The sequence below is a fragment of the Leptonotus elevatus genome, chromosome 8 (assembly GCF_054856555.1).
Source record: "Leptonotus elevatus isolate MCC_2025b chromosome 8, RoL_Lele_1.0, whole genome shotgun sequence".
Classification (NCBI taxonomy): domain Eukaryota; kingdom Metazoa; phylum Chordata; class Actinopteri; order Syngnathiformes; family Syngnathidae; genus Leptonotus; species Leptonotus elevatus.
In genome coordinates this window covers 24669590-24697494 of record NC_141246.1, presented here as the reverse complement: position 1 = coordinate 24697494, position 27905 = coordinate 24669590, and the positions used below count along the sequence as shown (strand labels likewise).

Below are 27905 nucleotides of genomic sequence, written 5' to 3'. Positions count from 1 at the left end.
AAAGGTCTCCAATGACAGAGGAGCTGGAAGACTAATCCAATGCCATTTTGGCAACTCACACACATAAAGGCATAATCGCGTCCCGGCACAGGCTGTGTCCAAGCTTGCACACTTGCAGCACGTGTGGTTCTGCCATAACATTTCATGAGTGGCGTGTCTCGGCCACTGTTTTTGCAGGGATTTGATTTCAAAATATGAATTGCCGTTGCATGATGTGGCGAAGTCGCAAAGTACAGCCCATCAATAGCACAAAAGCTTTCACTTATAGACGATAAAGCTATTTCTGGTTTTAAATCACAGAGACACAGCTGGCCGGCCAGCGTCAAGACAAAGATACACAATATATACAGTACAAACAATTTGCATCCTACACCAACATTAAACCATATTTTCAATTTCATATGGACCACCATGGATGAAATTAGGGCTGGGTATCGATTCTAATTTCCTCAATCGATTTGATTTTGATTCACAAGAGTTCAGTTTGATTTGATATTTCCCGATTCGATTCACTTGACTTCAATCAGATATTGATTAATTATGGAACATAAATTCTTCTCAACTCATTTGCTCCCAAAAACTTATAAATACATTCTATTTTAAATGTTTTAAGTGTCCCAAAGATGTATTCATATATTTTATTATGTTTTTTTTTTTACATACAGAAGGCTTTGATGCAGCCTCTCAACTGCAAAGAACTGTTGAAGAAATAGTAGTTATTACACAAACGGCCAGCAGGTGGCAGCAAAGTAAAAGAGACCAACCAGGGCCATGTTGACAAAAAGCTTATTACTCACATTTCTTAATAGATTTGTGAATAATGACTTGAAAAAATACACAGACCGAGCAGTGAAGTGAAGCAGGATTACTTCCAACGATTGCGGTGAGTACACAGAGTCCTTTTCATTCAGTGTATTTTTGTGAGGCTTGACATTATCAAGCATTCGCAAGCACTCGCCAAAAGGTGGGCATAGTCATTGACGGGAATTGACGATTGACGGAAGTGCCCACCTTTGGTTATAATCACTTAAATGTTACACAAACATTGACATAAGCAAGGATAAGATTAAAATATTTTCATAGTTCAAATTCAATAATTGTAAATAAAAATAAAAAATATTCTGAATTGTCTTAAATTGCAATAAGTCAGGTCTTTCATAAATGTTAGAAAAACCTTTTACATTTATGAGAACAGCACATTTCAAGGCAATTCTATTTTCTTAAGAATTTATGGGAAAAGGAGATATTAAAATAATCAATTCATAGTTTTATGAATCGATATCGGGCTCAAAAAGTAAACTCGGTTCAAAATCGATTGTTGCTGTTTTTTTAAACCCATCCCTAGATGAAATATTGCAATCACGATTTTGCGAACGGCACGTGAAGCTCGCCGCGAGGGCTCATTCTTTCTGAATGGACAGCTCCGTGTCATTCATTTGTCCGACTCTCTAAGTCAACAGCTCGTCATCATCAACTCTCCGGCGTCCGAAGGCTTTCGGCGGCCACTGAAGCCGCCATTCCTGAGGCGGGATCCATAACCATGGGCTGGGGTGCGCTGTTGAATTTTTGGGCCTGACTGCAATGCGCTCAGTATGGCTAAAAACTAATTTGCTGCTAAACACCCTGAACCAGAGCTGAACCAGAGCTGAACCAGAGCACACTAAAGTTAGATGATGAGCTTTTGTCAACGGTGGTTTTCTATTATTTATTTTATTTTTTTACATGTTTTTAAGCTGCACAAATACATCCGTCATCCGTGATTTTCACGTGTTTTTCAGATCCACAAATATATCCACCATTTAAATTTTTTTAAAATTTTTAATTTTATTTCGTGTGTGCATTTTGGCGACTTAAATGTGCGTTTGTGGATCGTCGCACACTAGGGGTGTTAGAAAAAATCGATTCGGCAATATATCGCGATATTACAGCGCACAATTCTCGAATCGATTCGATATGCGGCCAAATCGATTTTTAAACATAATTTTTTTATGGGAATATTCAGCAAAACGTCTTACTTAGAGTTAGGATTTACACATTAAGCATGGAAGAATGTTATATTAATGGAACATTAAGCCTTAATATTTTTATTTCAGTGCTGTTCAAACATGAAACAGACTGCAACCTGTTTGTTAAATGCAGTGGCTCAATTATAAACCTGAATTTTCAGATAAATAAATACCCTAATTTTTTCCCCTCAAGCTTACGCTGCCTTGAGAAGGCGTTCTTCATCTACCGTTAAATTTTATTATACTCCGCTAAAGCAGCAGGGGCCAAAAAGGTAACAATAAAAGGCAAAACAAGCTCAAGGGAAACAAATTATGGTCGTACAAGGTTGCAGGCTTATTTCTATTGAGGTTTTCTTTTATTTTGACACGTTTTAAGGACATTTATTTTCCTTGATATAACTAACCTGACTGATGTATGCCAGAAGAAGAGGAGTGGTGAGGTAATGGGAAGGCTGAGTGAAAGGGAAGATTGCCCACGGCAGATGTGACATAGGTGGACGATGAATCCTCAACTGCTCCTAAATTTGATTCATCTTTCACCACCACTCCTAACCCAAGCCCCTCTCCAAGTTCATCTCGCTCATCAAGCTCAGCAAGGCGCTTATGTTCCTCTTGCCAGTCATCATCTGGAAGAAGAGATAAGCCAAATTAGTGGTTTGATGTTGTGCGTCACCGACACTCGTGTTGCAAATAGAACAATATTCTTATTTGCAAATATTAGATTGACAGGGGAGGTTACAGTAGGTGATGTACTGAAAAAGCATAACTAACCTATAGCCCCAGCCCCAAAGGTATCATCGTTAAACTGGTCAATTTCATCTTCTCCCTCAGCTAGTCCGTCATCTTCCTCCTCCAACGTACAGTCTTCATCCAGGGACTGGAAAATAAAGGCAGAGAAGGGAATTGAAATTGGATGTTGAAATCAGGTTAGAAACTGGGGATTAAGTGTAAAATGGATGTTTGTTTGCAATACTTGAGCTGTATAATATATCTCAACTTGCAGGTTAGTGCACCTGTGAACTGTACATTGTATACGCCAACGTCGTCACTAGTGATGCACCGAATATTTGGCCACCAAAATTTTTCAGCCGAAATTAAATTAAAGCCGAAAGAATACAACCGAAATAGGTTGCGTTGACGCAAGCAAAAAAAACGATGCAAGCAAGCGTCTGTTTGAATTAAACAGCGAGCGCGGGGGAGAGTGTCCGCCTTTTCTTCTCGCTGGCTTTTCACCGGTCGGTCGCAGAGGCTCCGGGGGTAATTGCACACACCGGAGGAAAGGGGCGTCGCTTGGTGTACAACATTTAAGCGGATCAAAAAAAGACTTAACTGCCGTGTAATGCAGTACAGGTGAGCCACTTTTTGTCCTGCAGCGCCTTCCCTTTTTTTTTTTTTTTATCCCTCGAACACTTCCACTTTTTCACCGGCATCCCGGTGGCCGTGCTAAATACTTTAGCTAATGCTAGCACTATTGCTATCAAGTTTTAAACACGGAAACATTTACCACTATCTCGGCAGACCTGTACAGCCAATTAGCTGCTGCGAACAAATGTATTTATTTATTTTTAAACGTTGGTGAATATGTGAATGTGCCGATTTTAAGTGCGCTGCACCTTGTCCCGCCGCACGCATCCGTCCCCGCCTGTGCGAACTACATTCACTATAAGGTGCAATCGCACCGCCAGAAAATGCTCAACCCTCGTTTGGTGTTTAATGTACCATTAGCCAACATGTCTGCGGTGCGGGCACATTTTAATTTATATTGTGCTTGGTTAAAATGCCAGTGCTAAATAAATATTTTATAATATTATTTTAATTAATTATAATAAATGCAATGATAGTAAAAATTTGCATAATTTTTTTTCAGTGTTTCGGTTTTCGGCCAAGCATTTTTCATTTTTGGTTTCGGCCAACCATTTTCATTTCGGTGCATCCCTACTCGTCACCCAAGTTCTTCCAAATGGGGCTCGTTATTAACAGTGGCTAATAGGGCTGGGCGATTAGGAAAAAAATAATCACAATTATTAGGTTTGATAATGAAATCACAAATCACTAGGCATTAGACAAGATCTCGTACGACGAGATCTTGCGAGATTAGAACGCCACGAGATGTCTCGTCTCAGCACAGCACGATCTATTTTTTGTCTTTTTTTTTCCCTCTCTGAGGCATTTTATGCCTCCGTAATTCACGTATTTAGCGTACACTGTCAGCAAGACAGTCGCAGCAACACTTGTTCATAACGGTAACACGTGGTTAGGCTAACTTAAAAATAAACGTTAATATATGTCCATCAATGCCTTTTTTACGCTCTTATTTTGAAGTTGTTACTGGCAGCGTGTCATTAATTACTGACTTAACTTGTTGTCCCAGCAACGCAACGTCGTCTTGAAACCAAGTTCAAACGGTAATTACGGACACTCAAAAAATCTACTTAATTGCGCTGACATATGGTGCCAATGCCAGCATTTAGCGGCAGCTCCAAGCGCCTCTAATGCTAATACTAGCATTGCTACGAAAGTATGAGGGTCGTTTGATTACTTTAGAAAGGCGTAAATGATTGCTTACAATGCCGACATCCTTGCCCTGCTAATCACAATTTAACAAACGAGGCTTACTCAAATGTGCAGATTCGTCCGGGTCGGCAAAATCGCTACTGTAGTTCTCACGTCACATCGTCTCATACTGTCAACTTAACTTTATTTATAAAGCACTTTAAAGCATCACCGCTGCATACAAAGTGCTGTACATGGATAAAAAATAAGTCATGCAGCGAAGACAGGTAAAACAAAAATAAATGAATATCATTAAGTCGGTAAGTAAATAAAATTATAATCAATCAATAACACAAGAATTAGGTAAGCAGGTAATTGAGTTGCTGCTCTCAATCACTGCCAGACCACGCCCAACCCTCTTCCCATTCACAACCCTCGGTCCTCCAGGCAACAGCCCCTTTGAGCACCAATTTCAAATCTTAGTGAGGGGTGGAGTAAAAGTCTGATTTCCTGTTGAGTTACCCTTAAAGGACACTTAGAGATGTCAGAATCACAATTTTGAATTGCTCTGGGCTTGCTACAAGCAACATGGCGCATTCAAGGTACTTTCACAATGTAGGAAACTTGTAAACGCAAGACACTGTTCTGCACATTAAATCGTTTTTCTTCGATTACTGTTTTAAAGATCGAGAAAAGCCAAAATAGAAATCACAAAAACATTTTGAGAATAGAACATAATTGTAAAGATTATTTTTTACTTGACTTCCCCTTTAAGTAGCAGTTGTTTGAATGTTTATTATTATCGTACTATTACTCATGCTAATCTCCATTGCTAGTAACATCCACATTAGCATTATTAGTATTCAGTTAGAGTACTTTCATTCAACATAAAAAAAAATTCTGGTTGAAATTTTTGGTATTCAAATACAATATTTAATTTTCTTTTCTTCTATATGACAGTTTATGGAAAACAGAGAGTGACCAAAAAAACAGCTTAAAGCAGGGGTGTCCAAACTCAACCCTTGAGGGCCGGAGCCCTGCAGGTTTTGGATGGTTCCCTTCTCCAACACACCTGAAGCTCATCAGCAAGCTCTGCATAAGCCTGATAACGATTCTGTTCATTTGGGACAGGTGCATTGGAGCAGGGAAACCAAAACCTGCAAGAGTCTGGCCGTCGAGGACTGAGTTTGGACACTGGCTTAAAGCAAGCATGCTTTGCCTCTAATTTGGAGGACTGAGGGCGAGAGGGTGAGGGAGGACAGGTGCTAGGAAATAATTATGTTTAATTGTGTTTTAACATGTCTTACAGTCCTGCTCGCCATTATTGGCACCCATCAAGGTAAAGTACATGATGTGGAATATCTTCTGAAAACAAATGAATCAATTAAAACATTTTATTTTTTATAGAGAACTTATGTTTTATCTGAAAGACCAAATGATTAAAAAACAATTTAAAACCATAAACAATAGGCGGGAAAAAAATAGAAAAATTAAAATGTGCTCTGTCACTGGTATTGGCACCCTTTCCTGTAAACCAGTATGGAAACTCATTGTGACTCACCTTTGGTAAATCACAAATGAGAAGTCCCTGTCCTAAATGGTCTGTGCCCAATTGACATGAATTTACCAATGAAGGATGACTTTGTTGTTTAAAAAAAAAAAAGCCACCTGTTATCCCCTTTTTTTTGTCAAAACCGTGAAAACAAAGGAGCTGTCTGAGGACATCAGAAGTGCAATTATTCGCAAACACAAGACCTCCAAAGGGTATAGAACCATCTCCAAAGATTTTGGTCGCCCTGTTTCAGCAGTGTGTAATGTCATTAAGAAGTTTGACGAGCATGGAACGGTTAAGAACCTCAATGGACGTTTGGGGGAGATTTCTTTGTCAGACATAAATAAAAAAAAAGAATGGCAAACCTTTGTCAAGGAGTACCTGGACAAACCACAATTTTGGGGGGAAAATGTTCTGTGAGCGGATGAAACAAAAATAGAGCTTTTTGGCCAAAAGTTTGTTTACAGACAACGCAATGAAGCTTCCAAGAAAAAGAACACTTTCCCTATAGTTAAGCATGATGGAGGATACATCATTCTGGGGGCTGCTTTGCTACATCTGGTACTGGAGGCCTTGATCATATCACAGGAATCATGGAATCAGAGAATTATCAAGACATTCTAGGGGGGCATGTCCTACCAAGTGTTAGACAACTTGGTAATGGGTCCTCCAGCAGGACAAAGACCCAAAACACACATCCAAAAGCACATAGTAATGGTTAAAAAGGAAAGAACACCGTTTTAAAATGGCCAGCAATGACTCCTGATCTCAATCCGAATGAAAATCTTTGATATGAGCTGAAATGTGCCATTGGGAAAACAAACCTGTAAACATTCAAGAGCTTAAACAATTTGCAAAGGAAGAGTGGGGGAACATACCAGCAGAAAAGTGCAAGAAGCTTGGAGATAGCTACAAGAAGAGAAGCGTTTGGAAGCAGTCATCACGGCCAAAGGGTGTGCAACCAAATATCAAAGAGGGGTGCCATTATTGCTGCACATGCTGTATTTTCTATTTATTATTTGGAATTACATTATGCAAGAAAAACAGTTTATTTTGTGGAATTACGTTGGACATCCAATTAAAAGGTTTTGATGATATAAATTTGGTATATTTCCATTTATTTCCGAAGATATTGTAGACATCATGCAAAAAATGAAGGGGTGCCAATAACAGTGAGCAGGACTGTAAGTGTGTGAGAGGGGTAAAAACTACTTAAAAATGTTCTTTCGATAGTAAAATTTAAGCTTTTCAACTATTATAGGTGAGTGTGACATCACACGTGATAAACGGAGGTTCACCGTATTGCTGTGTGATCACAACGGTGGAGATTAATTTAAAACCTAGTGTTGTCAGTGATAATTATGGGTACTACTACAAGATAATTATTTAAGAGAACAACAATGAGGCTCCAAATTTATATTTAAGCGCACGATACAAGATGGCTACTTAGAGCAGTAGCGAGCTGAGCTGCAATTCTCAGTATTGTGATGATTTGATCATAGCGCTGTTGTTTTCAGCATCAAATAGCTTTTCATTCACAAAGCTACTTTCATGATCACATAGCAATAATGCAATAGCGTTCACAGATGCTTGCCAAAGTTTAAATGTATCTCTTCTGTTTTATAAGGTCCCATATGGGCTCTTTGCACAAATCCACTACTTCATTTCCTGTCTTTCATGATTGGACAAACTGATTAATCCAGGTGTGCCTGACCTCAGTAACCACGATGACAATGGCCAGACACACCTGGATTAATCAGTTTGTCCAACCATGAAAGACAGGAAATGAAGGCGTGGTATTGAGTTCAGTGCAAAGAGCCCATTACGTAAGGATGTAACGATAACAGCAATATCGTGATATCGCGATATTTAAACTGCCACAATATTGTCGTCGTCATGTCACGATATTAAAAGCAACACATTTGGGAAAAAAAGAAAACAAGTCAGGTATATTTCCATTTGTGCAGTACTAGCACACTCTGGTGGCTAGTTTTTTAGTGTAGTTTAATTTTCATTAGGGATGTTTTGGCCCTTCTATGTTTAAAATCCACGCTAATGGTCAGAGGAAGGGGAACGTAATATTCTTGTGAACAGAGTCAATATGTGGAGGAACTCAATATTAAGTGTTATTAGAGATTGTAGGTGATTTATATGCATTGCTGTTATGTACAAAAACAAAATGTTGTGCTTTTTGTTGTTGTTTTACAATATTGTGACTTTTTTTATTTTCGCCAACCTCCCCCACAATATCGTGATAATTATCGTATTGTGACCTTTATATCGCATTGTCATGTTTGGATATAGTTGCATCCCTAATATTACGTAGCTATCCTCTGGCTCCTGTCTTAGGTGGTGCCGACAAATTGTGTCGAGCTGGTGGGATAATATGGTGCAGAGGTGTGTACATCTCATCAATACTCATGGGCCATACATGAACAAATTCATGTTACCTATTAAGTCCGCACAGAAAACCCCCCAAAAGACGCTCCTTCAACATTCAAGATGCTCAGCACAAATATAAGGACACACAATCTGGTATGTCCCGTAGTAAATACAACAATCACCGGCTAAGGTAGATAAATCACAACTCTGCAAACTTCAGATTGTTATTACTTAAAGTATTATTTGTGCTTTTTTAATGTCATCTACAAAAACGTGGTTATCTACTTAAATAATTAATTTGATACGTAATTACTTTTGAATTACTTAAATACTTTTGATAATTAATAATTAAAAAAAAAAGCTAAATGTATTAGGGCAACAATGACCACATTTGTAATTACCATGCACTTTTAGTACATATACTGTTCAGTAAATCTAATAACAGTGCTGTCACTGCATATTACATTGACCGTAAGAAGCATGAATTGTAATACCCAAAGATGTAAAGATTCTGTTTATTTATACCCCAATAGTACACACACAATTTATTTTAAAGAATCCACCCAACTGAAGTAGCTTTAGTGTAGTTTAGCTACTTTTGTCAATTTATTAGCTTTAGCATTTCTCTAGCGGGTAGCATTAAATTAACTTTAAGTTCTGAATTAAAATGTGAGAGATAATTATTTGTATTGTATTGTGTACAAACCTGCCAGTAATATAGAACTAGGGGTTAGACAAGGGGTCTGCAACGACTTGAGCACGATCTCCGTGTGTAAAAGCAGACTTAAAAAGATGCAACCAGGGAGTGCGTCCAGTATGTTACTTACAAGTTAAAGGCTTGCCTATTTCATGTGCAATGTACACATGAACTGTGAGAATCTATTAATTGTCTTTGGTAGTCTGTCACTACACAGGTAACTGGACAACCCATTAGCAACATTGCTAATCCTGACGTTACCTTGCATCACGCACGACCTACAATTTCATTCCTGGACGTGACCGACGACGTGCAGTTCGGGCATTCATTACAGACAACGATGACATAGACAGGGGTGTAACCATAATGATTTAGGGAAAAAAGGCAGAGGTGACGTGAAGCTACACAGACTGCAGGCAAAGGCAGCGAGCGCTGCGGCTGCTCTCCTTCTGCGGCTCTTTTCAGCAGGCAAGTAGGCTGCTTCACAGGCCGCCAATGTGGCGGTCGCAAGATTCCACATAAAACTCGTATACATCTTGCATAAGGCACTGGTGTTCCGTTTTACAATTGAAACTACTTCCGAAACACGGCGTTCTGTATTGGGGGGAAAGTACTCACCTGAAATCGAAACATCTATCCTTAAATTTGAGGGTAGTAGGCGCATCAACAGTGAAACGGCGCGCTAGTGACGCACTCGTTACGTTCACGTGAACGAGCACGCATTTGGACGCACACGGGTACGCGCATCTTGATTATTTATTTAATTATTTATTTAATTATATATTTGTACTTATTTAATTTGCTGGATTGGTGGACCAAGAAATATTGAAGTAAACTTGTAATGTCACTTCCAAAAATCTCTCCCAGATGTAGGGGGGGTTGACCGTTACTAAGGGGCTGAGAAGATACATTCTAAAGACATTTTAAAATATAAAATAAAATGAAATGACCCTAGGTGTGATTGTGAGTGTGAATGGAATTGTTCGTCTGTGAGCCCTGATTTCTGACAAGATTATAGCACCCCCTAGCCTACTTCCAGAAGATACCTTTCGGATATCAGGTCAACCTATGAAAAAGTCTTCATAGGTCAATATTGGGGAGTAATAATGCAATGTTGTTTGTTGTTGTTTTCTTAATCATTACTTTTGTTTGCTTGGTCTGTAATGGATATAGAAAACTCTGTGAATCATGTAGTATGGCGAATCACATGTTGAACGATAGATGACAGTATTGGCAAGTGGAGTTATTCAAGTTTATTGATCAGACTCAGGTTCATATGACAAACACACAGCACTTGTTATAAAAGAAGAAAAAATTAAATAAAATAATTTATACCTCAACAAACAAGACATTGGTGCCAATATGACCAGAAATGGGATCCATTGTCACACCACGGTGAGGTTGTCTCGTCTAGGCTTTTACTGTCTTGTCATTTCCTGTTTTATTTTGAAAATTCTGTTTCGTTTCAGGTCACTTGCCCTTCCTCATGTGGTGTCAGTGTCAACCCTGATTCCTGATTGTGTCCACCTGTTTCCCATTACCCTCATGTGTTAAATGGTCTGCGTCTTCCTCGTCTTGGTGACAAAGTGTTTTCGCCAGTCAGTCGTAGTCCTCAGCCTTGTTGTCCTGTCTTCTGTGTGAACTTTTGTTTGTAACTTTGTATAGCCACAGTATAGTTTTAGTTTAGGAGTTGTTTTGTTTGTTAGACATCCTCCCTTGTGGAGCGCCTTTAGTTTATCATTTTATAGCCTTTGTTTTTCCCTTTAAACGAGACATTTTATGTTTAATAAATATCTGCCTTGGCGGCTAACTCCTATCTCTGCACCTGAGTCCTAAATCTGCCACGCTTTGTCATCCATATTGTACAGCACTGAACTTGGGTTTTGTCCGCAACTGTATGACACCATTCTGTGACCCATTTAGCCTGCACATTAATTTATACATCAGATGTCTCATTAAACCCTCAAAAGGAGTTAATTCTGGCTGTACAGAACAACTCACTGGCACTACTCCACCTGGGCTTATTTAAAATTATCATTATAAGAAACCTGAAGCTTGTGGAGGCTTATCTTTTTCAACTTCGCCCACAAAGGTGTACAAATTTTTAAAAAAGAGTTACCTTTACAAGGTCAGAACACCAATAAGACATCCAACACAACATATTAGCTTGCACATGTAACATGCGACGCTGCCTGTACATGTCATCATCACACAACAAATCTATAATGATGTGACCCAGATACTTAGCTTTACTGCACACAGTTAACATATGACCAGACAGGGAGAAATATGGGAATCTGAGGTCCTTATCCCCTTGGTGACATAATAGCAAGGTCATCAGCATACATAAGATGGTTGACCACATTGTTACCAAACATGCAGCCAGTATTACACTGCTGCGTTGCTCTGACAGATCATCTATATACACATTAAATACGACTGGAGAAATAATCCCTCCTTGGTGAACTCCGTTCCATACACCAAACTGAGCAGAGGTCGCGCTCCCCCACTTGACCTCAAAACTTTGATTGGCGTACCAGACTGCCAGAATCCTAATTATGGTTTTAGGTACCCATGTTTGACTCAATTTACAAAATTATCTTATATCCAGCAGGAACCAAATTCAATGATAGGCCCTTTCACATTAATTAACTTTCACCTGGAACTAAGAATTTTTGCAGGAACTGTATACACACCACAGGAACATTTCCTTGGATGTGCAGTATGCTAAGTAGACCAATCTTGTGTACTTGTTCAATCATATTCAGCAAGGATGGACACAAACATGAAGTCAACATACCACTAATGAGCGTGAATGTGCACTCTCCTTTCAGTAATTGCAGTTTTGTTGTTATTCAACTTAATTCCAAACAGATGTATAAGAATCCTAGCGTCACAACCAAGCTCAATGTAACCGCTTGACTGCTGCCACTGACGTCACACTTCAGGGTTGTCTCGTCAAATGCCATCGCGATGACGACTTTAAATCTTGTCTTATTCTCGCTAGATGATCCTTAAACTCCGTCATACAATTAAATGCAAATTTGTGGCTATGCAATTCAAATTTGTAGCCTCTTGCTAGACAGTTGAGTAAGCAAATCGGAAGCTCCTTTTATGGAATTTGTTAGGTAAAGATAGAGGCCAGGGCTTGTAGCGGCAAACAAAACTTTCTGGACACAAATCAGCATTTTGGCAAGCTGACCTATGGAATCTCTCTGGAACATTTGTATCTTCCACACAGATCATCCTTTTATATAAGCAGACATAAGAGAGAAAGCAAAGTTAAAAGATGCAAAGGTGAAAGCTGATGCAAAAGAGAAAGCAAACATAAAAGATACAAATGCTCTGGAATGATTACGCCGAAATGCTGATTCGTGTTGGGAAAGTTTTGTTTGCCGTTAAAGGCTAAAGACAATTGACAGGGATAAAGCTTGATTTTTCTTTTAGTCTTGGAATAAGACAAAAAAAAATAGCATTGTCGGCTATTGACAAGAACAGACTAAATACACTTTCCTTTCAGACACTGGGCAGTAAAGTCTCAACAAAGGAGGTGGAGGTGTCTTTAGATTATTCATGGATATTAAAATGACGCTACTAACATGCATATCAGAAAGAGAAAAAAATATATATAGTAGACAACTTTTTGCAAGGTTTTTCATTTGTACATTCTAATTTATAGTATTGTAAATGCTATTTCATTTTAAAATGTGGTATTATTTTCAAAACTAAAGACAATGTTAAAAACAATGCTATTAAAAAAATTAATAAAGTGTGTGTAAAACACAAATGAAGGGCGCCAGTGTGCATAAGGCTGACTCTACTCACAAAACGCAAGCAGTTCCCTCCTGTCTTGCTGACATTCGGTTCTAGCCAGGAGTTCTTCACGCTGCTCAACAAACTGCCGTAGAGCAGGTCCGTAATGCTGAGTGGGACCGGACAGGATGGACAGTAGTTGTCATCAACAAACTTCATCAGGAGGAAGTTATGTTGTTAGGTGACGTCCTGTACTCATTGACATTTTAAGATGATGAAGAACAGTGGTGAGAGTACATAGCCATGTCGGGAGCTTGTAATTGGTGAGGTCAGACAGGTTTGTTCTGATCTGGGCTTTTGGTTTTGTGAGTGAGGAAGTCCAGGATCCGGAGAACAAGCTGGTCAGCAGGTTGAATTATATAGAATGTATATAGAACACTTTCATTTGGAATGAAAGAAACGGACTAGATGTGTGACAACACAGGGATATAAAAATAAAATATGAGGTAATCGCAGTGAAATATATATTGGAGGATCTTTATTTTGATATACAACATCAGATCTTAATGAAACTTCCTGAGTGCAGTCCTGGGATAGTGTTGTGTCTGCCAGTCACAAGTGGAATGGTTACGTGAGCGAGATTATGTCATATAATTACTTTCAATCCAAAGAGATTTCATTCTGAAATTGGCACTCCTAGCGCTTCAGCAGCAAGTTGGCGGCCTGTTAGCATAATGCTGAATATTAGCAATATTGACATCTCCTTGGTATAGAGTTGACCAGGTTGTTGTGTGTGAATGTTGGTCCACTCCTCTTCAATGGCTGTGCGAAGTTGTTGGATATTGGGAAGAATTGGAACTCGCTGTCGTATACGCCAATCCAGAACATTGAGTGGACTGTGCCAGAAATTGGGTACAGATTCTTGCAAAATGGGGCTGTGCATTATCATGCTGCACCATAAGGTGATGGTCGTGGATGAATGGCACAACCTCCACCTCAAGATCTCGCCTCTGTGCATAAAATGCACCTGTATTCGTTGCCCATAACATAAGTTTTCCCATGCCATGACAACACCTCCACCATGGGCCACTCGGGCTCACCCACATGACACCACACACCCTGTCTGCTATCTGCAGTAAAAGGTGAAAACCGGGATTTGGTCCGTGAACAGAACACCTTTCCAACGTGTCAGACACCATCGAATTTAAGCATTCGCCCACTCAAGTCGGTTACGATGGCAAATTGCAGTTAGGTCAAGACCCCGATGAGAATGACGAGCATGCAGACGAGCTTCCCTGAGACGGTTTCTGACAGTTTGTGCAGAATTTCTTTGATTATGCAAACCGATTGTTTGCAGCCGCTGTCTGGGTAGCTGGTCTCAGATGATCTTTGAGGTGAACATGTGGAGCTCCCGGGCTGGTGTGGTGGGTACACATGGTCTCGGTTGTGAGGCCGTTTGGCTGTACTGCCAAATCATGTGAAACTCCTTTGGAGATGGCTTGTGGTAGAGAAATGAAGATTCAATTCATGGGCAACAGCTCTGGTAAACATTCCTGCAGTCAGAATGCCAATTGCACGCTCCCTCAAAACTTGCGACCTCTGGCATTTTGCTGTGTGATAAAACTGTACATTTCAGAGTGGCTTTTTTATTGTGGATGTGCATGTGCAATAAACATGTTGTCTAATCAGCATTTTTTTTTTTTCGAGAGAGAGCTTCAGTATTGTTCATTCGGTAATCTTACCGATTCGACATGTCTGTATGTGTCTATTACCAAAGTGTATTGTGCAAAACTAGTGCAGTGAGTTAAGAGGAGCGACCAGCGGGGCCCTTCCCAACCGGGCGGGGGCAAGAGGCGCACCCGCCCCCAGCACCACCAATCCCCCCACCCGCCACACCCAACCCCCCAACGGGACCCCGGCGGGCAGATGGAGACAGCACGGTGGGGCGATAGGGCTCGCCCCCCGCATACTGGGGCCCGCCCGAGGTGCCAAGAGGCTCACTGGAGCGGGACAGGCACAACACCCCCACCAGCCCGCCTGGCCCCCGGAGCCCCGAGACCCGGGCCATAGATGGAGCCCCCGTCCCAGGGGAGGAGGAGGAAGGCGGACAGGGGAGGGGGACGGGACAGGGGGAGGAGATGACAAGAAGGGCAAAGGGGCGGCGGCAGGTAGAGGGGGGAGGAGGAGGAAGGGTGACGAGGGAGGAGGGACCGGGAGGTGGAGGACGGGCGGGGAGAGGCGAGAAGGGAGAGGCGGCAAGGGAGAGCAAGAGGGAGGGTAGAGGGAACCACGGGGCACCCCGGAGGCCCACCTCTAATCAGCATCTTGATGTGCCACACCTGTGAGGTAGGATAGATTATCTTGAAAAAGGAAAAATGCTCACTAACACATATTTAGACAGATTTGTGAACAATAATTGAGGGAAATGAATTTTTGTGTGTGTAGAAAAAATATTTTTGAGTCCAGCTTACGAAAAATGGGAGCAAAAACTACAGTGTAGCGCCTTCTTATCTTGTTGATTTATTAGTACTGTACGTTCCGACACGAAACCTTCGTTCGCAACACGCTGGTCTTTTGGTGATTCCAAGAGCTAAAAAGAAGTCCGCGGGTTCTAGAGCGTTTTCGATTCGGGCTCCAGTGCTTTGGAATGCCCTACCCTCGGAGGCCAAAGCCTCTGTAGAAACGTTTAAATCGCGTTTTAAGACCCATTTCTATACTCTTGCATTTGGCTGAATGAGGTGTACCTGGTGATTGCCGCTGCTTTCTGTCCCTCTCTTCTCCACGGCTTGGAGAGGGAGTTGGTGTTATTGACCGATTTGGATGCTGCATTACGGGTTCTGTGCTGGTTGACCAGGACGCGATCCGGACCATCACCTTGAAGTTGCCGCCATGGAGATAGCTGCTCCGACCAACCGGGCTGGATTTGGATGAGGACCCACTTCCCTGACGTCGTCTTACTGTGCTTCAATTTCTTCAATGGACTTTCACACTATTCTAGCTAATAATGTTTAGTATCACAAACGATGTCAATTTTTACCCATTCGGCATCCATTATAGCCTGATCATCCTGGAAGGGGGATTTGCCACATTTGCGGTTCCTTCTCAAGGTTTCTCATTTTTTGCCTGTTCCAAAAAATTTATGTTTTTAGTTTTTCCTTTCCCTCTTGTGGTTTGATTAGGGGATGTCGTTGATGTCACATGGTTTAGGAGTGTTTGAGATTTTTTTTACAATACTTCCAGAAGCACATTTGTGATGACAGGTCGCACACTGGCGTTGGGCAAGGAAGCATGGCTCTCAGTCTCCCTTAATTCAAAAGCAATGTCTGTCTTGCATGTTTACTTTTCATAAAATGTTAATTATTTGCGACCACTGCGACCTTTTCTTTAATGAACAGAGTACCAACACATTTGACCATGTGTGTAATTAGATGTGTGGCGAGTCGGCGACTAGGACAGCGGTCTGAGAAAGCATTGCTTTCAATACACAGGCAAGTGAGCAGTGTATAGGTGGCGTGTTAAACTTCACATTTAACTAACCACTTGCAGCATTCTGCTAATGGTATATCAGAAGCCAGCAAATGTGCAAGTAGAATTTAAACCCCCACAACCTGCGTTGGTACTTTACATGATGCAGGACAGCAATCCGTGAAAAAGCCCCACCACATGACTTGTGAACAGCTACTGTCTTTCTGTTTGATGTCTCTAAAGTCAAAAGATTACAAATATGTTCAATCCCCTCAATTTGGCAGAAGATATAACTTATATCATGACCGACCAAGAAGTGCTCTAATTATTTCAGTGCAGCTAATTACCTGGTGCAAAAATGTGAACAAGTTTGCAGAGGTAGTTTTGTTTATGTAGGTGCAGCTGCATCACACCTGATTCAATGAAACGATCCTCATTATTTGAATCAGGTGTGTTGGAAGAAGGAAATAACTAACCATGCACGATAGTGGCCCTCGAGGACCGGAGTTGCCCATCCCGGCATGCTATAGAATAAATTGCCAGCAGGTGTGGCAAGACAGCTCCTTCCAGCAGTTCTCGTGAGAAGAACTGTGGAGACAAGGAGAAATGAAATCAAACGCAGGCAGAAAGCGGAACATGACAGGAATGACCAAAATTAACACAATTCAAATCAGTCAAATGTTACCATAAGAGTATTAGTGTGTGATGTGTGAATGATTGAATCTGTGAAATACACGTATGATCATTATCTATTGACAATCTTTATACCATTACATCATAGGATGTCTACTCTGCATACCTGCATGTCTGTGATCTAGTTGTGTGGTAATATATGAAGCACAATGTAACTGTAGTTTATCCCTTGACAGGTTATAATCAGTATCATTAATAAAATGAGAAAAGCAAATAAGAATAAACTAAATTAGAAACAGACACTGAGGTTTTATACATTGTTTATTCTTACATGTATTAATCAGTCATACTCCAGCATTTTTGTAATTACACATTGTCCTTCTCGTTGACACTTTTTTTCTGAGTTCCTTCAGCCCAACACAATTCCAAGAGCTCATATCAGGAAGATCGACAAACTATTAATGGCAAAGAAATCTGCTTTTAAAGGAAGAAAACAACTTGAATAAAGAGTTACTTGCCTTGTTGCACTTTGCTCAAATGGTTCAAACACTGCACATAATAGATCAGAATATCACTCTTTATTAAGAGCTTGACAATATAATGAACACGTGTTTAGGTCATCAGAGCAAACGATTGGACACAATTCAAAGGCTTTCTAGAAAACATTTAAATCCAAAATAATCACACTTAAACACAAACCATTTAAAAAAAATTAAAGTGTAAAAGGGTTTGTAGTTGCGTTACAAATTCATTTGACACGCAAATAAAAGTATAGCATCACATTCCTTTTCCAAAGAAAATACGTTTTAAATCTGCTCACTTCATTCTGTATGCAATGAAAATTGATAAATCCATTGTATAAAAAAAAAAGTAAACCAAAGTAACAAATAAAAAAAAGCACATGATGAATACACATTAAAGGTACCGTACAACAAAACCTATTATGATCATGTAAGGAATATACTATTGTACATAAAAGTTGTCGCTACAGTTCACATTAAAACATAACAGGAGTAAAAACATAACAGGAGGACCCATACAGTGACTACCTTCATCATCATTATCCTCTGAGTTTCCGAATGATATCATTACTACAGAAAATAGAAAAGAAATAGAAACCGCTAATACTCTTGACTTAGAGCATGTTGGTAGTATACACAGTACACAGCTTTTCTCTCGCAACACACATGCACTCACTCGGACCATTAAGATACCAGGCAATTTACAGACCCAACATGGGGAAGTGGGCAGTGCATAATCACATGCTACTGGAAGAGAGAAGGTGATAAGTGTGCGGAATGAAAATTTCACACTATTGAATATGCTAAATTGCTGTCAGCAGAGGAAAACGCACTATGCTGCAAAAATACCTCATTGGATGAGTTTACAGTGGAGGCACAGGAAATTCAACACATACTTAAGTATTACAAATAAATTCTGGTACCTCAGAGTAATACAACGTTTCATGTTTTTCTTAGCTTGTCATTTGTGGGACACAAAAGAACAAAAGACGGTTAAGGGAGAGGGCCTTGGTTTAGCTGTTTGTCATTTCAGACACCCCCAAAAGAGTAAAGCAATACAGTGGCAATAATGAGAACAGGGAATGTGCCTTAGAGGCTGAGTGTAGTCCAACAGAAATACCACAAGAGGGAGCAGCATGACAAAATGTCACTGACAAAAACCCACTTTTTGGCCATCAATCTTGATAGTTTTTGTCGTGTTTGTGGTGAACAGACTAGCAACTGTGAAGTACCATACAAGTTAGCGTTACTCTTATCCTACACTACATTCATAAACCCTTGTCCTTCTCTCTTGTAGCCACAGTTTTCCTAGTTTCCTCACCTAAAAGATAGTATAGTAAATTAAGCTTTATGAACCACTTGCTATCCTTTTTTTTTTTTTTTACTCCTCTAGCTGGTGGCCTTGGTTAAATATAAAGGCTAGTGCAATGGGAATTAATCAAATTTCCACAGAATCTTTAAATCAAGAGCACCATCCAGAGCAGTAAAAAAAAAAAAATGCAAGTGGTTCATGAAGCTTAATTTTCCCATCGCCACTCAGACATCTTTCGATCTTGGTTCCTTCTCTCCATTTTATTCCGTTCAGACGTACCATCTTCTGCTATTTCGCTCAGTAAACTTGTTTTTCTTCTTCGTTATTAGTACCATTTCACTCTCACTGGTGGACTGCAAGTACCTAGATCCTGAGTAGCTAAGAACACCTTTCTTCTGCCATTTGATCATTTCTCAAATGAGTATTTAACTATACATTACTTGGAATGACAGGCAAAACTACCAGTAACAAAATCAATAATCAATATTTTTTTAAAGTGGTTATTTGAAAAAAAAAGAAGAAGAAAAACACTCAAAATATGTTTGCTGCACCCCTTCCAAATACTGCCAGACTGACTGCCTCTTGTTGTCCTCTTCTTGCTTTTGTAATCCCGTGAGGCCAATTTTTCTTCCTCCTTTCCTTCTTCTATTCCTCTTCATTCTTTCACCTCGTCACTGCCACCCGGGTTCCATATCAGATCACTTTTCTGTCAATCCATCATCTTCTGTGATGCCCTGAGCTCGCAGCTCATCCAGAACATTGTCCAGGTGTCCAGGGTCAGGGAAGCCATGACCTGTCAGGTTTGAGCCAAACTCTGTTTTGTGGTGGACCTAAAGAAGAAAGGCATAATGTATCACTGCAATCTGATATGGTCTTGAGTAGTGTATTTCAGAGATGAATGGATGACTTCAAGAGTATACCTCATTCCATATGACTGTGCCAGATTCTCCTGTAGTGCTTGAAGTACCAACTGAAAAGATCAACCTACGGTCCCACGCCACCAGGAGCAGTCTCAATACCTGGTGACAAATGTTCTTATAAGCGAAGGATGTTATGACATTACAAATCATGGAGATGAAAACTGCCAAAGTTGAGTAGATGCCTAGCCATTACTACTAAAGGAACATCAAGCTATACAATTCAATACAAGACGCAGCAAATCAGGTCATGCACACCAAATACATCCAACCATATCTTTATTGACCTTGTTTCATGCTATGGGGCTTAATCATGATGGAACAAGTAAAAGGCCTCTCCAAAACTGTTTCGACAAAGTCATGCATGCAAGCGTCAATTTTAACACAATGAAAGTTTACCTTGCGTCCCTTGTCACTGTCTGGGAGGTAACAGTGTCTTGGGAAGCCTCTTGCTGTGAAGGGCTTCCCTGGATTCGGATGCTCTGGTCCCTGATCATACAAGAAAAGATGAAATCACATGTTGATCATTGTTGGAAATTTAAACTAACGTATGACTTGTTTTTAAATACCTGAATGCCTGGTGGGATGTTATAGATGATGCGAATGGTTTTGCAGTCGGGATGGCCCGGTAGTGAGTGAGGGATGATGTGGTACTCCATCTTCCCAGCTGGTTGGTTCCCAGTCTTTACGCCATAGATGGTTTTACAGGTGGGACACTGAAGACTAAAACAAAAGGGAGATATGTGGTATATTAAAAGGAGAAGTCATGCTTAAACATTTCTTGACAATAATATGTTGTATGTGACCTCACTAGTCTAAATATGACATTTTGATTAATATTACGTTTGTGGAATGTGAGTTATGCAGCAAAATCCAGCCGTTTTTTTTTTATCAGTCTCAGGCGGCGGCCATTTTGCCACTTGCTGTCGACTGAATATGACATCACAGTTGCTCAGGGCTCATGCAACGACCAATCACAGCTCACCTGTTTTCTGAAGCCGAGCTGTGATAGGTTGTTACCTGAGGCCTGAGCAACTGTGATGTAATTTTCATTTGATAGCAAGTGGCAAAAATGCCGCCTTCTGATATTGATAAAAACAGCTCGATTTTGCTGCTTAACTCATATTCCACTAACGTAGTATTAACCAGAATACCATATTTAGACTACTGGGGCTGCATAGAATATACAATTGTCAATAATGTTTTTTTTAAGGGGGGGGGGTAGTTGTTTTGATTGAATTGATGTAAATGGGGAAGCGGGGAAGTGTCAGTACAGAGCAACAAATGGTATATAACATTTTAAATATTATTCATTTGATATTGTTACTTCTGTGTATTATTTACATGCACTTTGGGCTTCTGTGCACGTGGATTGATTGGTTTATTGAATGCAGAATGAGTCATGTCATGTGTTACTTGAAATGTCCAAAAACTAGAAAACAAACAAAAAAACACGCATACAAAATTGGCAATAAGTAAGAATTATGCACTTGGATCTGGGGTGTAAATCCAGCCTGAGAGTCTATTTGCCTAACTATTAAAATAATGTACCCACCTGCCATCCTTGTTGCCATTATTATACATGGCCACCAGACACTGGAAATGGTACTGGTGTCCACACTGTGCTAATCGCCCGACAGATTCAGCTCTGGAAATTGGGCCCACCCCTGGACCTTTGTATCCAGAAGGACCCCCTAAAGGTTCCATACATATGGTACAGTCCTGGATGAGCAATTATGAAGAAAGAAGAAATCAAAATCTCAACTGTCCCCAATCTTTGAATAAATAAGATCTGAAAGCACAGTTGCTGCTCCCACCTCATCTGGTGGACTCTTAACTTTTTGCAGGTACTTCTTAACCACATCCTCTGGAGTCTTACCTGCAGACAAAATTAAAGTACACTTGGTGAGACAGATGTTTAAGTGTTGTAATTAGTAACTTGTGTTCAATAAGACCACAATTTGATCTCTGTTGCTGTACTTTGAAGAGTTGCTTACCCTTGCGAGCCTGCTTCTTGGTGGTCTTTCTGCAGCAGTGGCCAAAGCCCGGTACTGGTTTGATGTCACTCTTACTGACCGGTGGAGGGTGTAGAACAAGTTTTGGAGGTCTTGTAAGACACACGGGCAGAGCAGCAGCACTCATCAGAATACCTGTGATTCCTGGGAAATGGAATGAATCAAGTTGGAAAATAAGGTTTTTGATAATTTCTTATCATACAGGACCATTATCTGCTAACAAGTGTGTGGTAAGATCTCACCTGCCAGTGCAGGGTGAACAGGACTGGATCCGTTGAGATTCTTCACAGGCACAGTGGGCACACTGCAAACAAAAGAGAAATTGTTGTTTCAGCGACTTAACATGCCTCTATCAGGGTACCTTTTCAATAATATCATCAATAACTCACTTTGAATAACAGATTACTGTCATTTTTACTCTGACCTCACAAGGACAATAAATTTTGGTCTCACAAATATAAAAAGCAAAAAAAAAGTATCAGTGGGGGGACATCCAAAATGGAACTCCAGCTACAAAATGCATCTAACAGCACAAACGAGTCTTCTTCGTTCTTTGTCAGCGTCTCTCCTCTTGCTCTCTTTGCATCGCTGTGCCCGACAAAACACTGGCATGGTGTGATGGTTAGTGAGCCTATGAATAATCAAGGAGGGCTACGTGTGCGTGTTTTTCACAGCTAATCCACAGACTTTTCATCTGCTCAGAGATGGACGTCATACAGCCGCTCTCTGGGGATTACTTGCATCGTCACAAAGCCAATCATTTCTCACTGACAAATCACATATACAGACTTGGACCAAGGGTTTTGTTCTGCATAATTGGAAATACTGCATTTACATTCTTATTAGCGTATTACCAAAATATCTCCACTATCAGTAGTTGGCGTATCTGATGCGTGCGTGTATGGTCTTGTTTACAGCTATTGAACTGTCAACCAAGATAGTAGTTAGAAGCCATCAAATTCTGAACATGTTCAAAATCTCTCTGCAACAATAAAAACAGTTTGACAGCATAAAGTGGATTTGAGATAGTGTGGAGAGCGTCAACATTTTGCAACACTGAAGGAAGCTTGCCGAAAAAGCAACTCTAGCTACGTGCGCGCACCCTCGCAAGCCTGCGCTGCTGAGTGAGATATGGGTTTAAGGAAGAAAAGGGAAGAACTGGAAATCATAAAGGAGGCACAAAGGGATGGAGATTTTAAAAAAAAAGTGTGCCTCGTGTGACAACCCAGAAGAGTGGTGATGATCTGTTGTTTCTGGTTTACCTTTAAAAGGCTTTCTGTGTCTGTATACTAAGCTGATTTCACTGGACCCAACCTGGTGACTCATTTTGCCATAAGTGAATGACTCACTGGCATGTACAGCTGAGAGAAGATATATACAGTTGTATAAAAACGACTGGGTACCCCAGATATTTACAGAAAGTGTGCAATAATTATTTAAACAAAAGTAGGCAGGTGCATAAATTTGGGCTCCTCAAAAGAAAAAGCACATCAATATTTAGTAGATCCTCCTTTTCTAAAAAGAACAGCCTCTAAACGCTTTCTATAGCTTCTAACGAGGGTCTGGATTCTGGATGAAGGCATTTTGGACCATTCTTCTTTACAAAATCTCCAGTTCAGTGAGGTCTGATGTTTTCTGAGCATGGACAGCCTGCTTTAAATCACAGCACATATTTTCAATAATATTAAGGTCTGAGGAGTGAGATGGCAATCATGGCATTAGTTGAATTTGAGCAGTGTTTAGGACAGGTCATTGCCGTATTGAAGTATCCAGCTTAAACTTTGTCACTGGTTCTTTAACATTAATCTCACTGGAATCTGAGACTTTCACCTTGAAAATTGAAGATTGCCAGTACTGGACACTCAGCCCCACAGCATAATGGAATCACCACTAAATTTGATTGTGGGTAGCTAGTGTTTGTCTTGGAATAATGTGTTCTTTATCCACCATGCATACCACCCCCTTGTTATGTCAAAAAAATAAAATTTTTGTTTCATCAGCACCTTATTCAAAAATGAAGCTGGCTTGTCCAAATGTGTTTTAGCATAACTCAAGCGCATCTGTTTGTCGCAAGTTCTTCTGCATTACTCTCCCATACAGCCTCTCCTTGTGCAACGTGAGCTGAATAGTTGAACAATGCATAGTGACACTATTTGCAGCAAGATCATGTTGTAGGTCTCTGGAGCTGGTCTTTGCAGCGAGTTGATTCGAGGAATCCTGCATTTTGGCATGTACATGCATATTATTTAAAGGAGCGTTTTGGACTTGGTCACTTTTCTTACTCGCGTCTATCACTGTGGCTAAAGCGTAACTGCAGCCTCTGTGTAAAGCTCGTACATGGCGCACTCCAGCCCCTCAAACCCCCACTCAAAAAACTGTGGCGTGTTCAAGCCGAACACTCCACACTGAATGGAAGATACAAGCTGACAGGCGCAGTCTTTTATTTTTATTTTTTTAAGTCAGGTCTCTTTGTACTCATCTGGGCATTAATGACTACGTTTACATTCAGTCAATATTGGGGTTAAGGTCAGAATTCCGGTTTCTGAAACAATCGAGGTAACACGTTTACATGGCCATTTGTGTTTGATTGGAATATCCCGTTCGAACCGCGATGCGCAAACAACATATTTACATAAATAACGTAATTTCTGCTTTTAACTTACTGCATTCAATAAAAGACATTTATGTCACTCACCACGCTAAATAAAGTACAGTAGTCGGTTTCCTTCTCGCTCCAATGTGGTTCTTTGCTGAGAGCGACATGTATTTCCGGTGGGTTACACGCCAGAAGGACCGACTTATATACTTGTATATATGCGTGTATATAGACACAAACTGTGGTGTTTTCACCGTAGAGACACAAAATAATGAAAACGCCACAGAGAAATCAAAATATTCAAGCAAGACTACTTTAGCGAGTGAGATGGAGCTGCGCATACAAGTCGTTACTACAAAGACCAAGATTCCTTGCAAATAAAATAGCAAAGAAGAAGAAAAGAAGACGAAAAAGAAAATAGAGAGCATGCGCACAGCGCAAAACAATGTGACGTTCAATCAAGGTATTCTGAATGTGTTTATATGCGCAAGAATTCAGGTTATGAAAGGGGTAAACCCAGGGGTTATTGCGCGTTTACATAGCCTTACAAAACCCGAATATTGCCAATATTCGGGTTTTAAAAGTGTTATTGCCTACATGTTAACGTAGTCAGTGAAGCATGAATGACTTAGAAAAGCTTTGATATTACCTTTTTGAACTGCACAATGTAACTTTAACACAACATATTAAATTGAGTGTCCCATACACTTCAATTACAGCATCAAGGTGGCATGGCATGGAGACGATAAGCCTTTGGCACAGTTCAGGTGTTATTGTAGCCCAAGATGCTTTGAATCGGTCTTTAGATCGTCTGCGTATCATAGATTCTGTTACCTGCGATTCATTTATTGCGGATTAACTCTATTGCAAATTTTTATTTGGGGTCCATAACTCACACATTGCCGAGTTTACATCGAAGACTGTACATCAACATTTTACGGGTTTTGACATTAATCAGATCAGCCCCGCTACAGCCATGAAACACGCTGACATTCAACAAGCTGAGTTCATTCGTCATTTAGCACAGTCGTGATTGTTTTCACACTTTTATTGAAGTAAGACCTTGAGAAAAACAAGTTCCAAGTACTTTAAAACAAGTTCTGCTCTTGCAGACAAACTCATGTCAGGACGCCACCATTTACATGGGGAGAAACGATGACGTAACAACGCATTTACGTCAAGACAGCGCATGTGCATGCTGCACGCAGCCTCGCCGTTCCGATTAAACTGTTTTCATGTGTGTCGATCGGAATAAAATAAGATAATCTTTTATTCCGATTAAATGTGTCTATGTAAACATGTCTAGTGACACAGGAGCCTGGCAGGAGAAGCTACAAACGTTTCAAGGAAATTAAGTCTACTCATGCTAACTTCGCGTCATTGACTCTTGGCGACAACTCAAGCGTCTATGTGGCTAAATTATCAGCACACTTTTTTTCAAGTGGGATGAAATTAAAGTCAAATATCAACACCATCATTCTTAACTTAAGTGATTGGTCAATCCAACACCTCCAACCCGCCACACTGGCTCCAAAAGTGTGGATCTTTGCGTCGCCATGTTTACCTCTGCTTGCGTATTTCCAGTGGGTGCGCGCCAGACGCACGGACTTACAGAAAATAACATGAAAACGACGCAGAGAAATTAATGTATTCAAGTTAGGCTCGCTTAACGAGGGGCAACGGAAGATGGCCGTCATGCATACAAGTGGTTCCTGTATTAAAAAGACCAAGATTTTTTGCGGATAAAGCATGCACAGAACACAAACCAATGCCTCGTTCAATCGAGGTACCCCGAACGTGTTTATATTGTATTCAGGTTAAAAAATGGGTATCTAATGGGTCTTATTTGGGTTTATGAAAACACAAATTTGGGTTTTGCATGTGTTTACATGGCCTGTCAAAACCTGAATGTTGCCAATATTCGGGTTTTGAAAGGCTTATTAACTGCATGTAAACGTCAGAGCTGGACACTTAATCCTGACTTCACGTCAATAACGACGGCCACCTTTCGGTGAGTGCAGAATGACGCGAAATCTCGTAAAAATATATGGACTGAGCACCAGCTGAAGCATCGTCAAACAGGGTGAGTACAGACAGTCCCTCTCATTTTGTGTATTTTTGCGAGGCGTCGCGTCATAAAGCGTTGCAGATGGGCATCGTCATTGATGGGATTTGACGATTATTGGAATTGCTCAACTCTGGTAAACGTAGTCAATGTGTTCAAAAAGCACCAGACTACCTGATCAAATGATCAACGGCGAAGATATCTATTTGTTCGAAGATGAACCAAAGGCCAATCAAAAGCTGCAATGTGACATGAAGAAGAACAAGGTCTTAACATTTTAACATCAGAGCCATCAAAACATTTACGACTCTAATGTGATGATACACAACCAGCGAGATTACGTAGTTGATAACGCACATAACATTTTTTTGATAACGCACATAAAAAAAAATACAGTGGGCCTACAGACCAAAGTAAATACAAAAAATAACAATTAACCTTTTTCATGCATTTGCTAGAAGGAAAACAGTAAGCAAAAATGACTGAAAAGCACTACAGAAAAAAACATCCCATTCTTGTAGTGGGGGGTTGGGAGTGAAAGGAGCTCGAATCTCTTGACCCTTAGTCAAAACACACATACTCCCTCAGCTTTTGTCTCTCACACTCCCACAATCCCTGTGCCCTACACTCTTTTTTTACTGCCTCAGGCCCAGATGGACATCAGCTTTACTGATTCAGATGCCAGACAATCCCCCCCCCCCCTCACTCTCTCTCCCTCCCCCCCCCCCCTCTAACATATTCACGAGCTTAAACTACAACTTCCATACTTTGCCTTTGGCTAAAAATATATATCAGTTCGAACACATGCATGTAATTAGTCTGATGTTTCATTTGAGAACTTAATTTTCCACTGTAAGGTACAACAGAGCGTGCTGTATAACATTTGTTTGTAGATCTTGCTGTTACGTGAGAAATAATATTCAATTTAGAGGATTTATTTTATTTGCAAGACAAATAAAGTAATATTCATTCATTTTCTATTCCGTCTCTCCTGGAATGGTTTCCAACTATCATTCACACCATCACCAAGTGGGGACTGAACCAACATGCTTGCACATAAGTCAGGCGAGTGAACATTACACTCAGCGACTCAAAATGAAATAGTAAATGGTAAAGTAGAGCAACTGTCAATTAGCGAGCTAGTGTTAAAATGAAGTAATTAAAATGAAAACATTTCTTAGAAGTGACGTATGGAGCCAGTCGGTATGCATCAGAGACCCAACAATATAGTTCTTTCTCACACTCATTAATGACTTCTGCTTCCCAGAATGTTGAACTGCAGTGGAAGCACACATTCCTCACTTCATCTCCTGTGAGGACTGTCAATATTTACGTTTACCATAGGAGAGAAAAGGGCAATGTGGCCATGAGCGCAAGAAATGGTGCGCGAATGTAACCTCTCTCTGCCCTGATGTGTGTCATCATGTGTTAATAAGTCTTAGACTGTTTGCTGACTAATTTCTTTGTTTTAAACCTCTCACCCCATCAACCTGTCAGC

General features: G+C 40.4%; 2 protein-coding genes across 4 annotated transcripts in view; both read right to left on the bottom strand.

The window, feature by feature from the left end:
- Positions 1–9847, bottom strand: part of patl1 (PAT1 homolog 1, processing body mRNA decay factor) — a 33647-nt gene extending 23800 nt beyond the window's left edge. For both annotated transcript variants that reach the window (XM_086083010.1, XM_086083011.1), the window contains exons 1-3: positions 9749–9847; positions 2778–2883; positions 2411–2632 (exon numbers count right to left, since the gene is read on the bottom strand). In XM_086083010.1, the coding sequence (XP_085939136.1) occupies positions 2411–2632; positions 2778–2883; positions 9749–9763 (343 nt within the window). In that variant the 5' untranslated portion in view covers positions 9764–9847. The remainder of the gene's footprint in view (positions 1–2410; positions 2633–2777; positions 2884–9748) is intronic.
- Positions 9848–17284: 7437 nt separating this feature from the next.
- Positions 17285–27905, bottom strand: part of LOC147170279 (E3 ubiquitin-protein ligase DTX4-like) — a 28972-nt gene continuing 18351 nt past the window's right edge. For both annotated transcript variants that reach the window (XM_086083031.1, XM_086083032.1), the window contains exons 5-12: positions 21989–22050; positions 21729–21890; positions 21549–21610; positions 21287–21453; positions 20301–20454; positions 20131–20220; positions 19735–19833; positions 17285–19644 (exon numbers count right to left, since the gene is read on the bottom strand). In XM_086083031.1, the coding sequence (XP_085939157.1) occupies positions 19513–19644; positions 19735–19833; positions 20131–20220; positions 20301–20454; positions 21287–21453; positions 21549–21610; positions 21729–21890; positions 21989–22050 (928 nt within the window). In that variant the 3' untranslated portion in view covers positions 17285–19512. The remainder of the gene's footprint in view (positions 19645–19734; positions 19834–20130; positions 20221–20300; positions 20455–21286; positions 21454–21548; positions 21611–21728; positions 21891–21988; positions 22051–27905) is intronic.